The sequence below is a fragment of the Theropithecus gelada genome, chromosome 18 (genome assembly GCF_003255815.1).
Source record: "Theropithecus gelada isolate Dixy chromosome 18, Tgel_1.0, whole genome shotgun sequence".
In the NCBI taxonomy this organism is placed as follows: domain Eukaryota; kingdom Metazoa; phylum Chordata; class Mammalia; order Primates; family Cercopithecidae; genus Theropithecus; species Theropithecus gelada.
This window is the reverse complement of record NC_037686.1, coordinates 62642757-62657355: the sequence shown is the minus strand read 5'-3', so window position 1 is coordinate 62657355 and position 14599 is coordinate 62642757. Positions and strand designations below refer to the sequence as shown.

General features: G+C 38.0%; 1 protein-coding gene across 1 annotated transcript in view; it reads right to left on the bottom strand.

The window, feature by feature from the left end:
• The window catches only part of DOK6 (docking protein 6), a 435864-nt gene that overhangs the window by 87942 nt on the left and 333323 nt on the right, over nt 1-14599 (bottom strand). The window contains exon 7 of the mRNA XM_025365197.1: nt 753-870. Within this exon, the coding sequence (XP_025220982.1) occupies nt 753-870 (118 nt within the window). The remainder of the gene's footprint in view (nt 1-752; nt 871-14599) is intronic.

The window sequence follows — 14599 nt, the reverse complement described above, 5'->3', positions numbered from 1 at the left end:
TTGCCAGTGTTGGCCAGCTGTTAGTCGCTTGTAGTCACTCAAAGATTTTATTTGAAGGGTAAGATGATTCAGTTTAAAACAAAAGGGAAGGAACGGGAAGACAACTGCCGAAGCTGGGTTGTCGGCTGCTGTTAGTCAGAAATCTGCTAGCTATTAATTTGATTCATCTGGCAAGCTATTCCTATGCTAGTTAATTGAGCATTTATCATTAGAAAAACTACAAAGGCAAAGTATCTACATGTGGCCCCTTCTACGCTGCATCCTCTCCAAATGGTTTCTGTATTGAGGCTTTGACTAAACTTAAAGACTTTCATGGGTAGGCTTATGTACCAGTTTATGGCAGAGCCTTAAAGCCTGGAGCCAGCCTCCTGAACTGATACTGAATCCTTTCAAGGAAAAAGATGCGAAAAAAGATCCTTCATAAAACACAGCATGAAGCAGACCTCAACATTAGCTTTTAGTTTCTCATAATGTGCTCGGTATGATGTTTTAGTCAAGTTCTTGTGCCAAATTGGGTCCTTAGCCCTCACAGTAATTTTTGGAATTTTTTTTTTTTTTTTTTTACCATGAGTGTAGGAAATGATAGCTTTTTAAAAGCCACTGTAAATCTCGGCTTCCACTGCTGCCAGTGACAGCTGATAAAGGGGAATGGGAGGAAAAGCAAGCAATGCAAATACAAAGCAATTTGCATGAGTCAGTCCACCTGGAGGAAGCTAATGGAGGTGCTGCTTTCCTACTTTAAGGTGACTTGCCTTGCAAACTGTAGATCTCACCAACGCTGTTCTGACGAGTGATGTGATGCCAGTACGCGCTGCGAGGAAGAGAGATTGATTTGGATAATGTCATTGGTTCAGTCAAGCTTGTCTGAAGCTAAAAGAGAAAAGAAAATGTGTTTTAGGCCTTGTTGAAAACTGAAATCTGTTCTTCTAAATGTTCAGGGTTAAATAAGTGACAGAATCTGCTGTAGATACCTACACGATCCCCTGTGTAAGGATAACTTTTTAAAGTAAAATCATTACTCAAAAATGTGAAAGGAATACTTGTAAACAGTTCAATCTAACTCATTAAGAGAACACTAAGATGGTACGAATGATTCCAATGACTTATAGCAATGGGGAATGCTGGTAAACACTCAGGGCATGATCAATTGTAGTCACTCCACCCAACAGTTACTTAAATTTCTACGGACAAGAATTATTTGCATTACTCTCGGCTTTCTACAATTTACGGAGTTGTAAAATAACTCAAAGGTGCCAGCCCCTTCAGAAGCAGAGACCCATGAAAGGTTTACAGAATACCCGTTATTTTTACCCATTTCAATCTCTAAAAATTTTTCCTTACATGTCCTCCCAACCTTACACAATGGATATTTTCTCAAATAGACCTTTTTCCTTGCTCCTGTAATAGAATCTTGTACATATTAAAAAGGTATTCTCTGAGAAACACTGATAAAATTGTGGCATGTTTATTCAAAATATTTTAAGGATAGCTGAGAAGATTCACACAATATCACATACTCAGCTTCGTGATTAGTTCAAAGAAAATAAGTTTACATTGCGTTTTCAAGAAATAGCTTTATTTTTATTAATGGACAAGAAGTCTCAAGAAACATGCAGAAATGGTTTTATTTAGTCTTGGCACACATGTCTGACCCAACCTGAGGAAATGTTTACTTTTGACAATGAGTAATCCTCTAATAAAATCTCATTTTCTCTGATGCCTGACTTCTGGCAAAACAGAGTTGCAAAGATCTGTCAAATCTAGGCTTGGCGTGCCTTGCTGCTACTGTGGTGTGTCCACGGTGCTCCTGCACAGTCCCTGTCCGGCCCTTGATGCTTGGATGGATCACATACTTCTACATCCAGCATTGGATTTGACTCTTGCCACCCTTCATAGAAGATGCTATCAGGAAAGTACCCGATATGACACAACAGGTCGTTAAAGGCCACATAAAACTAAGGTTCTTACATTTTAATAGAAAGTGGAATTAAAGAGCTTGCACATATTTCATTTTACTTAGTGGTAAGACATTTCTGGAGCTGCTACGTCTTGTCACAAAAGTGCCATACTCAGTCTACTTAAAAGTCTGGCACTGTTGAGGTATCTTTTTTTTAAAGATGGCTCCAAATGGTAACTTTGCAGCCATTCTTTGTTTTTTCAAAATTTGGTAGACTTCAAAGTTTTCCTGCTTATTACATAAACAGGTGAACTATCCACATCCACATCCTGTGGTTGGTGTTTATAGGGGTGGGGTTCTACGGAGACAAGCTTCTGGGTTATCATAGAGCAGTGCTTTCAGAATCTTTTGGGTGGTTTGGTAACAATAATGGCAGGCAGCCAAATACCTAGGCAGATAAAGTGTCCCCGGAGAACCTCGGACCCACCCAGGTCCATTGTACATAGGGGACTTGTCTAAACATGCCCACGGTAAAAAAAAAAAAAAAATTGTCCCTTAACACATGTGCAGTAAAGGAAATGAATGAACGTAGGGTGGCTCAGACTATAAGGGCCCATGTGCACACTGGAAAAAATGGGATGGAGACACCAGGAATTAACACCTTATGCAGGGGAGGAGCCGCCTGGTCCCTTCAGCTCCTGTGTGGTGGCCTGGTGCTCAATCTGAGGTGGGAGCTGGCTGGCGGGACAGCTCTTTGCTGAGAGCTCCCCTTTTGCTTAAATTCCACTCTCACCCTTCAATGTGTTTGCATGCCTTACTTTTTCCTGGTTGTGAGACAAGAACCTGGATTTAGCTGAACTAAGGAACAAAAAAACCCTGCATCAACAATGGGCGTTTCCAGTTTTACCCTGGACCTAACAGTGGGGGGGGGACTCTGCAAGTAGGGCTGTACACATTGAAAACATGCATTACAGCCTCATGGATGGAAGTCCACCACCACAAAGAACTAGAGGCAAGGCTCATTTTATGAAAGCATTATTGGGAGAAAAGATAGGACTTTTGTCTTTAAAGCCAATTTCCCATATGAGGCATAAACTTAATTAAACACATAAATCTTCAATTCATGTCAGCAATGCCCATTAATAACAATCCATAGATTCAGTCTCATACTAATCACGGTTCGGTCTACTCTTCCTTTTTCTAATATAATTTGTTTATTACTCAGCATACAGTAGATCATTGGTAAATTAATCTTTCCAAAATGTGATTGAAAGTGCTTTTTCTTCTATTTTTTCTTATTCTGGGAGACATTTTTCTTCCCAAATGGTCAGTTTTTAAGCATCAGGAAAATACAGTTAGCATTTTTTGCTGGAAATATAGTTGGAAGCCACTGGATAATTCTTCCACATGATTTCCTTCTGAATCTCCCTGTATTGTTTTACACCTCAAGTTTCTCTACTTTTCTCTCTTCATTTTCATGTTCTAGGATGCTTTTAATGATATTCTATTTATTCCTTAGGTTTCTCTCTATTCTACTTCCATAACTTGTTGCTGAAAAATGGAAAATTTATGTTCAAAAAATTGATTATGGATTTTCTTGATCTTTGCTAGGGATACAGATCTAGTCTCCCATTTCTCAATGTCTAGATGTTCCCCCAGGATTTTAGAAGAGAGTCCATTCCCCATGTGTACCTTTTGTATTGAGTACTGCTATAGACTGAACTGTTTCCGCACAAATTCATGTTAAAGCACTAACCCCCAAATGACTATATTTTGAAGATAAGGCTTTTTAAAGAGGTTAATGAAGATTAAAGGAGGACACAAGGGTGGGGACCATAATCAAATAGGACTTTGTGCCCTTAGATGAAGAGGAAGAGACCCAGGGATAAATATTCGGAGAAAAGACCATTAAGGACACAGCAAGGAAGCACCCATCTAAAAGTTGAGAAGGCCTCAGGAGAAACTAACCCTGCAGGCATCTTCATTTTTTTTTTTTTTTGCACTTCCAGCCTCCAGAACTGTGAGAATTTCTGCTGTTCAACCCCTCCAGTTTGTGGTATTTTGTTATAGCAAGCTGAGCAAATTAATGAGTACTGTCATGGGGAATCTAAGTGGTGTAGAATCTGTCTGATTTAACCAGCAATTTTTAATTTTATGAACTTTAAGCAATGTATTACAAATTGACCTGTTTTGTGCAATGACTAAGACAGTATTTCAAGCACACTTGATGAATTTTTTTTTTTTTTTTTGAGATAGCGTCTCACTCTGTTGCCCAGGCTGGAGTGTGGTGCAATCTTGGCTCACTGCAACCTCTGCCTCCCAAGCTCAAGCAATTCTGCCACCTCAGCCTCGCGAGTAGCCTGGATTACAGGTGTAAAACTTCTTTTGATGACAGGCTTCAACAAGGACACACATCCTTAACTATTTTCATATTATAATGCTTCAATTAAAAGCATTAAGAAAAAGCTTAAAATGCTATAGTAATTTCTTAACTGAAAAAGCAATGCATCAATTTGACCAGGAGGAGTTTTAGGATTCTAAAAGCATGTATATTAAAAAGCAATTTGTATTTATATTGCAAATATTTATAAAACATTGAGATTTCTAAACAATGTATTTTAAGAAATTAAACAAGATGGATACATGTGTTCAAAGTTTTCATTCCTTCTCTGCAAGGGTCTGCTGTATTGATTTTTCTTTTTTTGTGGACTTAGTTTAAAAAAAAATCTCAGCTATACAAAATTCTGCAATCTTTGTGCCAGAATTCCCTTGGTATTTATAAGACTATTTCCTGCAGGCGATGCTTCTCCTTTTCGCATAGGGTCTGGATTTAGAAAGAATGTTCTAGCATATATGCAGAAATCAACTAGACTAGGAAGCATTTAGTTCTTGATACACTTGCCATCACTTTTTGCCATTTTTCGCTCTAATTCTGTCTTCTATTCTTTTGAAACAGCAGTCAGTTTTCTAGAATATGAGCAATGAATCGGGAGTTACTTAGTATCTGGAAAGAGGGTAGAGATCACAGCTAAAGTAAGCCTGGAGAGCAGTTCAAACACTTGTGCTTTGAGAGGGACAACTGACATATCTCATCATAAAGCCAACAGTCTAAGAAAATAATTTAGCCCCAAAGTGTGCCATATGGGAGACTGCATTTTGATACCCTTGTTCGAATATAACACAGATGAGAATTATGCTGTCCTCAAGGTGATGAGAAAAGACCCTTCTCCCCAACCAGAAAAGTTTAGATTTAGACGGCTCTCGGAAAGATGGAAACAAGAGTGGGTTCTTTGTGTTTTTCCCATTTAGGCAATACATAAATACACTTTGATATCATCTACGAATCTCATTTATAAATAAGATTCCAACTCTAATGTCTCCCCTCCCCTAAACTTTGGAAGATTCTTTTGAACACATTTCATTGAAAAAGTCATTTTTAGGAAACAATTCTTCCTGTGTCACTCTGGCTTTGCACTTCTGTTACTATATTTTCAACCATGTTGGTACAGCAAACAGCCTCAGAAGATAGAAATGTCTTCCTCCAGGAAACGGATCTGCCCTCTGCCTGAACAGGACAGTACAGATCCTGTCTTCCTCCAAGGAAAAGGCTGGGCAGGGTTGCTAGTTAGCCCCCCGATAAGATTGGGAGTTGCTAACTCGGATACCTTGGCTGGGGCAACATGCAGCAGCATCCACCCTGGCTGCTCCACGTGACTCTGTGGGACCTAGGGACCAGGGAAACCTGTGGAAGCATGAAACTTATGATGCTCACTGTGCCTCAGGAATAAAGTCCTCCGTCCCTGACTCAGGAGTTTTTTGTGTTTTCTGCCAACATCCATGAAACTAATAGGCAAGGGAAGCAGGGCTGGTAGCATCTTTCCTGCTTTTGCTAATCTGATTGTCTCTACTCTTCCTATCTCTTGAATCTAAATTACTGTATCGTATTTCCTCCATTGAACTATCACAGGCTCCATTTACTTAAGTGGACCCTGAATAATACAAAGGACTACCTTTCTATGTCCCAAATTTATTTACTATATCCACACTGAAAGGCATTAAGTTATTTCTGCTCTTTTGCAACTAAAACTTACAAATCTCAATACTAAAGAATTTTGAGAAAAATTTTAGAAAACATTTAGGTTAGTATGCCATCTAGGGACTTTAGTTTACATATGTATAAGTAGAATTATGACTGTTTCTGCCAAAAGTCAATTCTCCTAAGGTTATTTTGTTTACATTTTAATACAAAATCATCAAATTCTTTAGGATTTTTTTTAAATACATGTTTTTATAAGTCCTTTCATATGTCGAATTTATATATTTGGGTTTTTACTCTGGATAATGTTTCTATTAGAGCGACTTGTTTTATGTAAATTTATATTTTTCAGTTTTTATTTTGTGCTTGTGCTAATTTCCACCTGCTGTTTTTCTTAGGTTGTCTTGATCTTTTTACCTTCTCAAGTAATTTTAATTGTTTAATAAAAGCATTTGCTTCTGAGTGAAGTAGAATAGAAAGTATTCTCTCCTAAAATTATATAATTGTAAATTGTAGCTCTACTTCCTTTTTTACATAAAGTTATTGCTTGTGTATATTAAGGTAATGACTTTTTGTGCTTTTTTTTTTTTTTTTTCTTTAGAGACGAGATCTCACTATGTTGCCCACGTTGGCCTGGAACTCTGGTCTCAATTCTCCCACCTCAGTCTCCCAAAGCACTGCCATTAGAGGTGTGAGCCACTGCACTGGGCCGTTTGTGCAAATTTTTTTATTTTTAATCAGAACATGCACTGAGTAGTTTCCATATATTAAAATTCAGTTTTCATTTTTAACTATATGGCCAATTTCTGTACATCTTATAGGTACATGAAAAGATACATTGATATGGAATCTCTCTACTACACACACTCAAATATACACATAGTAAACACTTTGCTCTGCATTTCCTGCTCCATATATTTAATTTTTAATCTGTATCAACATGAAAGTGTTAATTTCAAATGACTAGCATGTTTCTGCCCATTTCTTCTTGTATCCTTAAGTACTTTTTAACTACTATAAACTGACAATTTATAATATTTGTGGGGCACATGATATAATTTATGAATACAAGTGAAATCAATCTAACATAACCATTAATTCAAATACTTATCTTTTTTGTGATAACATTTGAAATTTAGCAATTTTGAAATGTACAATACAGCATTACTAACTGTATTTGCCACAACAGAAACCTCAAAATAAAACATACTCCTCCTGCCTATTACCCTTTGACCGTCATCTCCCTGTTGCCCCCAAGTCCCTAGCCTTTGTAGCCACATCTCTACTTTCTACTTTTGAGTTGATTGCTTTAGATTTGATTTTATAGGTGAGAACATGTGGTATTTGTCTTTTCGTGCCTGGCTTGTTTAACTTAGCATAATGTTCTCCAATTCCATCTATGTTGCTGCAAATGACCGTTTTCTTTAAGGCTATGTTGCTGCAAAATGACAGTTTTTCTTTTTAAGGCTCAGTATTCCACTGTGTATATATTCCACATTTCTTAATCCATTCATCTGTTGATAAACACTTATGTTGATTCCATAAACTGACTATTGTGTAACATGCTGCAGTGAATACAGGAGAACTGAATCTCTTTGAACTGATTCAAATCATTTGGGTAAATACCTAGAAGTAGAATCGCTGGCCTATGGGGTAGTTTTATTTTTAAATGTCTGAGGAACCTCCATGCTGTTTTCCATGATGGTTGTACTTTGCATTTCCAGCAACAGTGTTCAGGGGTCCCGGTCTCCTTTTCTCCATGTCCTCACCAGCACTTGTTACCTTTCATCTTTTTATAAATAGCCATTCTGACATGTGTGAAAATATCTCATTGTGGTTTTACTTGCATTCCCCTAATAGCAATGTACAGCATTTTTTATGAACCTTTGTAGCCATTTTTGTCTTTTGAAAAATGTCTACTCATGTTCCTTGCCCATTTTTTAAGTACTATTTTATACATGACAATGGTGTTTAATTCATAAAGCTTTCTGTTTTACGGTTCTATAACTTACCGTCCCCTTCCTTAGCTATTTTATTAAACTCTCCTTTAAACGTTCTGCCCAGGCCTAACATTCAACCTCACCTCCATCTTCTAGCCACTACCCTTCCAAATGAGTAAGAATCTCCTGTATTTTCTCCTAGGAAGTCTGGACTTTCAAGAAACTGTTGTTCATCCATTAATATCTTCGTTTCATCTGCACATGGTCTAGTAGAAATTGAGCATTTTTAACACACATATGTTCTCTATATAATGCCTTTTCCTCATTTTCAGCCAAATTCAAGTATTCTACATTTTCTTTTATATCCCTTTAGTCATTGTATCTGGTATTTGACCCAGAACTTTTTTTTTTTCCCAGATGGAGTCTCACTCTGTTGCCAGGCAGGAGTGCAGTGGCACAATCTTGGTGGCTCACTGCAACCTCTGCCTCCCGGGTTCAAGTGATTCTCCTGCCTCAGCCTCCCAGGTAGCTTGACTACAGGCACGCACCATCACACGTAACTAAAAAAAATTTTTTTTATTTTTAGAAGAGACAGGGTTTCACCATGTTGACCAGGATGGTGTCTCGATCTTTTGACCTCATGATCTACCCTACCTGCCTTGGCCTCCCAAAGTGCTGGGATTACAGGTGTGAGCCACCATGCCTGGCCAACTCCTTGACTTTTATCTACTTAAATCTTCATAAAATTCCTGTAAGATAGGAAAAGGATGAAATGTCCCTCTTTGAGAGGATGCTGAAGCTTTGAGATAATCGACATTCCTTAGACCATATATTCTGTGGAAGCAAAACTGGAATCATGACTCTGTTCTATGCTTTTGTCCTTTTTTCACCATCAAGAGATTCTGTATAATGTCTTTCCTCATAATCTTGCATCATAAATAGTATTAAATATTGCATTTTGTGAAAGATTTAAGATGACTGCAAATTCATTTAAAAGCTGACATTTAGAAATTGCCTATGTTCCTTTTTTTAATTTTCAAGTTCTGGGGTACACGTGCAGGATGTGCAGGTTTGTTATATAGGTAAATGTGCCATGGTGGTTTGCTGCACCTATCAACCCATCACCTAGGTATTAAGTGTAGCTAATTTTCCTAATGCTCTCCCTCTCCCCACCCCAACCCCCAACAGGCCCCAGTGTGTGGTGTTCCCCTCCCTGTGTCCATGTGTTCTCACTTGCAAACGGGAACTGAACAATGAGAACATGTGGTATTTGGTTTTCTGTTCTTGCATTAGTTTGCTGGGGATAATGGCTTCCAGCTCATCCCACGTCCCATGAAAAGGACATAATCTCATTTCTTTTTATGGCTGCATAGTAGTTCATGGTATGTACATACCACATTTTCTTTATCCAGTTTATCATTGGTGGGCATTTGGGTTGATTCCATGTCTTGGCTATTGTGAACAGTGCTTCAGTGAACATATGCATGCACGTATCTTTGTAATAGAATGATTTCTATTTCTTCGAGTATACACCCAGTAATGGGATGACTGGTCGAATGATATTTCTGGTTCTAGATCTTTTGAGGAATTGCCACACCATCTTCCACAATGGTTGAACTAATTTACATTTCCACCGACAGTGTAAAAGTGTTCCTATTACTCCACAACCTTGCTAGCATCTGTTTGATTTCTGCCTTAATTTCATTACCCAGAAATCATTCGGGAGCAGGTTGTTCAATTTCCATGTAGTTGTGTGGTTTTGAGTGAGTTTCTTAATCTTGAGTTCTAATTTGATCGTACTGTGGTCTGAGATACTGTTATTTCAGTTGTTTTGCATCTGCTGAGGAGTGATTTACTTCCAATTGTGGGAAAAATTTTAGAGTAAGTGCCAAGAAGAATGCATATCCTGTTTTGGGAGTGGGTCTATCAGGTCCACTTGATCCAGAGCTGAGTTCAAGTCCTGAATAAGTTTCTGTCTCGATCTGTCTAATATTGACAGTGGGGTGTTAAATTCTCCCACTATTATTGTGTGGGAATCTGTCTCTATGGGTCTCTAAGAACTGGTTTTATGAATCTGGGTGCTCCTGTATTGGGTGTATACATATTTAGAACAGTTAGCTCTTGTTAAATTGACCTCTTTACCATCATGTAATGCCCTTTTTTGTCTTTTTTGAGCTTTGTTGGTTTAAAGTCTGTTTTGTGAGAAACTAGGATTGCAACCCACTTTTTTTGTTTTCAATTTGCTTGGTAAATTTTCCTCCACTTTTGAGTCTGTGTGTCTTTGCATATAAGATTGTTCGCTCCCTTTAATCTGGGCTTCTTGGTGATGTGACTAGTATAACATATGGTAGGTGTGACATTATGTCTGCTGTGGACAAGACTTCTAAGACCCTTATGACAGCTTCTCTTCCTCTCACTACTTCTGAGTCACCATGTAGGGCTGCATACATGTAAGACTGCTACGGAGTGAGGAAGCTTCAAGTAACTATGTGGACAAGTCATGCAATTCAAGGTTTAAAATCCTTCTTAGAAAACCACCAATGTTCTTAAAGATGGGAAATCAATATGCAGAAAAATTCAAGAATTTGTTCAAGGGGAAATCTCAACTACAGAGCTCCCAATAGAAAACAGTTCTCTAGACTCTGAGTCCATTGCTCTTTAGACTTTGATGCTGATATCTTCTAGAAAAAGCTTCCTCCCTAATATATTACAATATGGACATTCCATCCTTATCCTTTGAGAAGACCTAAGTTACCAGGAAGGTGGGCTGACAGATGTTGGGAATTTTATGAAGGTATTGACAACCCACACCTCTTCATGCTTTTACCAAAAATACAACCTAGGTAATCTTACTGTCTTCGAAATTTTTTCCTTTGTTGATTTGAGGCTTTGCTTCCCCCTGTGAACATTGATGCTAATTTGTGTTCACTTACATAAAATTCATTTGTATAAAAAAATGCTAACTGACCTTCCTTTTGCTCTTTATCTCTAGTGATTGCCTAAATATTTAAAAATTGGATTAGCAGTTGAGACAAATCTATATACAACTGAGAAGAAATTCATTTATACATTGACATTTATGAGCCATTCTCTATGTGCCTAGCCAATGTGCAAATTGGTCTCATGTTATACCACTGAATATTCACATAAATTGTCAACAAATATGCCATCTGAACTTGATAGACAAGGACAATGAGGTGCAGACGGATAATATAATTTGTTCATAGCTAGTTGCTATGGTGACATAGCTAGTTGAGTGGCTCTGAGGTTTCAGAATCCTGATATTCTTCCCTCTTCCCCATGACTCTCACTGTAAAATTACTGGATCTCTCTCCTCCAGGATACAGATAAGAATGAGAATTACACCGATTTGGGTAAATTTCACAAAGCCAGAGCAGGAATGCGAGTGCCTGTTTCTCATGTTCAAGACAGAACACCACAGTATGCATGGCAGAATCAGAGGGTAGTTAACATGAGCTTTGCTTTCCACCAACCTGTTATCAGATATCAACTCCACGGCTGCCTCCTAATTGGACCTCAGGAAGGCACATTTTTTTTTTTAAGATTCAGTTTTTCCTTATCTCTAAACTGGAGTCAGTGTAACCTAAAGTGTTGTATTGTTATAAGATGTACTTAGGGAGTGAAAAGCATAGTGTGTGTCACATGTTAAGTGCTTGGTAAAGATGGCTGCATTGGAATTTCTACTCCTGCATGGAAGAAGTGGCATAGACCAGAGGGGTCTACGTGTGTATATGTGGTCAAGACACAATTTTGTCCAAACTGAGGTATTGAAAGAATGACAATTCAGACATATTTTGATCTAAGCCTAATTACCAAATAAAAATACAACCCCACAAATGCATATGAGGAATAGCTGAATAATACCAGCAGATGGGGAAAAGTGGAACAGATGAGACAAGTGAGACAACAGCAGAATATGGTCCATGTGTGTATGCATGTGTGCATTCTGTGTGTGTGTGTGTGTGTGTGTGTGTGTGCATTGTAAGCTGGGAAGGGATAGCCATAGCTTTCTCTGATGAAGAGAGTTAAGAAATGCCTCTAGGGTACATATGCCAGCACATTCTCTGGTATGACTGACACAAGAGGGACTGGGTGAAAAAAATGTAAGAAATATTGCAAAGGTACAAGTGGCCAGAAAATACATGAAGTGACATGTGAAATGTATGTCAATTGTGAAAAGAAATGTTTTTACTGTTTAATCAGAAAATGCTGCATACAAGTGCTCTTTCAGTTGAACATTGAGCTTTATTCTTGGAAAAGGACTCCTGAAACCTCTGAAAACCGTATGAGAATAGAGATGCCAGAGACCTTAAGCCAGCCATGCTTGGCACTCTGTACTCGTTAAAACAGTCCTCTGAAGTTTGAAGGCTTATGGGCAATGGGCTTCTTACCGACTTGGTTTAATTTTCAACAAGGGACACCTCACACTTAATCTTCCATTTTATTTAAAATAAATGGAAAGGAATTAGAAGAGAACTGCTAAGTCTGTACCAGAATGACAAATAAAAGGCAATATTTACATGGTCATTGAATTAAAGTTGCTAGATGTCACTTAATTGAACTTTGTAGGATATTTTCATTACACCTCTGAAAAAATGGGTGTTATTGTATATTTCAAATCATGTATTGGCCAAGTGCGGTGGCTCATGCCTGTAATCCTAGCACCTTGGGAGGCCGAACCGGGTAGATTGCCTGAGCTCAGGAGTTCGAGACCAGCCTGGGAAACATGGCAAAACGCTCTCTACTAAAATACAAAAACATAGCCAGGCGTGGTGGCATGTGCCTGTAATTCCAGCTACTGTGGAGGCTGAGGCACAAGATTCGCTTGAAACCAGGAGGTAGAGGTTGCAGTGAGCCAAGATCATGTCACTGCACTCCACCTTGGGCAACGAGTGAGAGACTCTCTAAATAAATGAATAAATAAATATTAAATAAATAAAACCACGTATGGACCAAAATACTTTCAGGAAGTCTGAAAATAAGCTGAGTTTGGGAATAACAGCAGAAACTGTCATTCACTTTCAACACCATTTCCGTCTGCAATCAGTAATGCATTTAACAACATGTATATTTTTAATCTCTATTATCTCTATTTATTTGTAAGTAGACATTTACAGAGCTGCTCTTAGAATATAATGAATATGATAAATACACAAAATGTTAAATTTCTTAGTGATTTAAAATCAAATTTTGGGTTTTTAAATTTTAAAAAATGTAAATATATAGAGGCTATCGTTAAGTTCATAAAATTAATTTCTAGTATCTGCACGTACTGAAAGCTGGGATGAATTTTTAGTGATGGTTAAAAGTTTTTCCCACTTAAAGCTAAACTGTTTCTTGCTAGCCATTTTATGAATTGGCTCATTACTGAGCTTTTACTAAAGACGAGGAGGTGGTCTAACACTGAAGTACATATTATGATATCATTGTGCCTCACTCGGCACCTTTAAGTACAAGTAACTGAAGCACAGAAAATGTGACTTGCCCAAGGTCACATAGCTCTGTTGCAGTCTTTCCCTGGAATACAACCTCCTAAATCCTACTGTGTTCCTTCTACAAACTGTGTTTGCGTTCAGTGAACACATCCCAGGAACTGACACCTCTGCTCACATTCACTGGATGTGGCCTTCGTTATCTTCCCAGGCAATGCTTATATCAACTTAGATTTTAGTGGCCTACATTTAAAAAATACTTCTATTTTATAGCATTAGTTTCAAAGAAAAGATAATCTGAGTCATTGGGTTGTATGTATGTTATAATGTCTGTATGTTGGGTCATTTTGATGAGCCTTTGAAATCTGTTACTTTCATTTAAGAAAACTATCCTTGTGCAGCTTTCTTTATATTCGGTTCCAGCAATGCAAATAAAAGAAACAAAATTGTATTTAACACAGAAATTGCAGTCTTTTGTGTTAGGCAATGATTTTTCGTATACAGAATCAACTCTGATCTATTTGATTACATTTGAGAAGTACAAACATATACATATATTCATGCATGAAAGCATTTTCTGAAGTGACATCTAAAGTATCAAATTTTAAGGAAACAATACATTTAAAAGAATGCTAGTCTAGTTTTTACTCATCATGCAAGAGCACCACTGATTAGACAAATTACACACTGCTTTCTCACTATCTCTACCTCCTTTGTGTCCTTATGCAGAAATACATGTTTCTTCTTGGGCATGTATATGTGTGGGTTGGTTTTTTAAGATGGAGTTTCGCTATTGTTGCCCAGGCTGGAGTACAATGGTACCATCTCTGCTCACCACAACCTCTGCCTCTCAAGTTCAAGTGATTCTGTTGTCTCAGCTTCCTGAGTAGCTGGGATTACAAGTGCCCATCATCACGCCCAGCTAACTTTTTGTATTTTTAGTAGAGACGGATTTTCACCATGTTTGCCAGGCTGGTCTTGAACCCCTGACCTCAAGTGATCTGTCTACCTTGGCCTCCCAAAGTGCAGGGATTGCAGGCGTGAGCCACCCCACCCGGCCATGTGAGGTTTTTTCGTTGTTTAGACTAAATTTTCTTTAGTGTTCTGAAACTGAACAATAGTGAGTGAATTGATTAACTGGGATCACAGATCCATTTTCACATTTTCATTATCGACCATAATTTGTTCTAATTCAGCTTGTGCTGTTTCGTCACAATCCACGACTATCAGTAAAAAAAATTTCACAAATAGGCAAGTGGTGTATTTCCTGGCA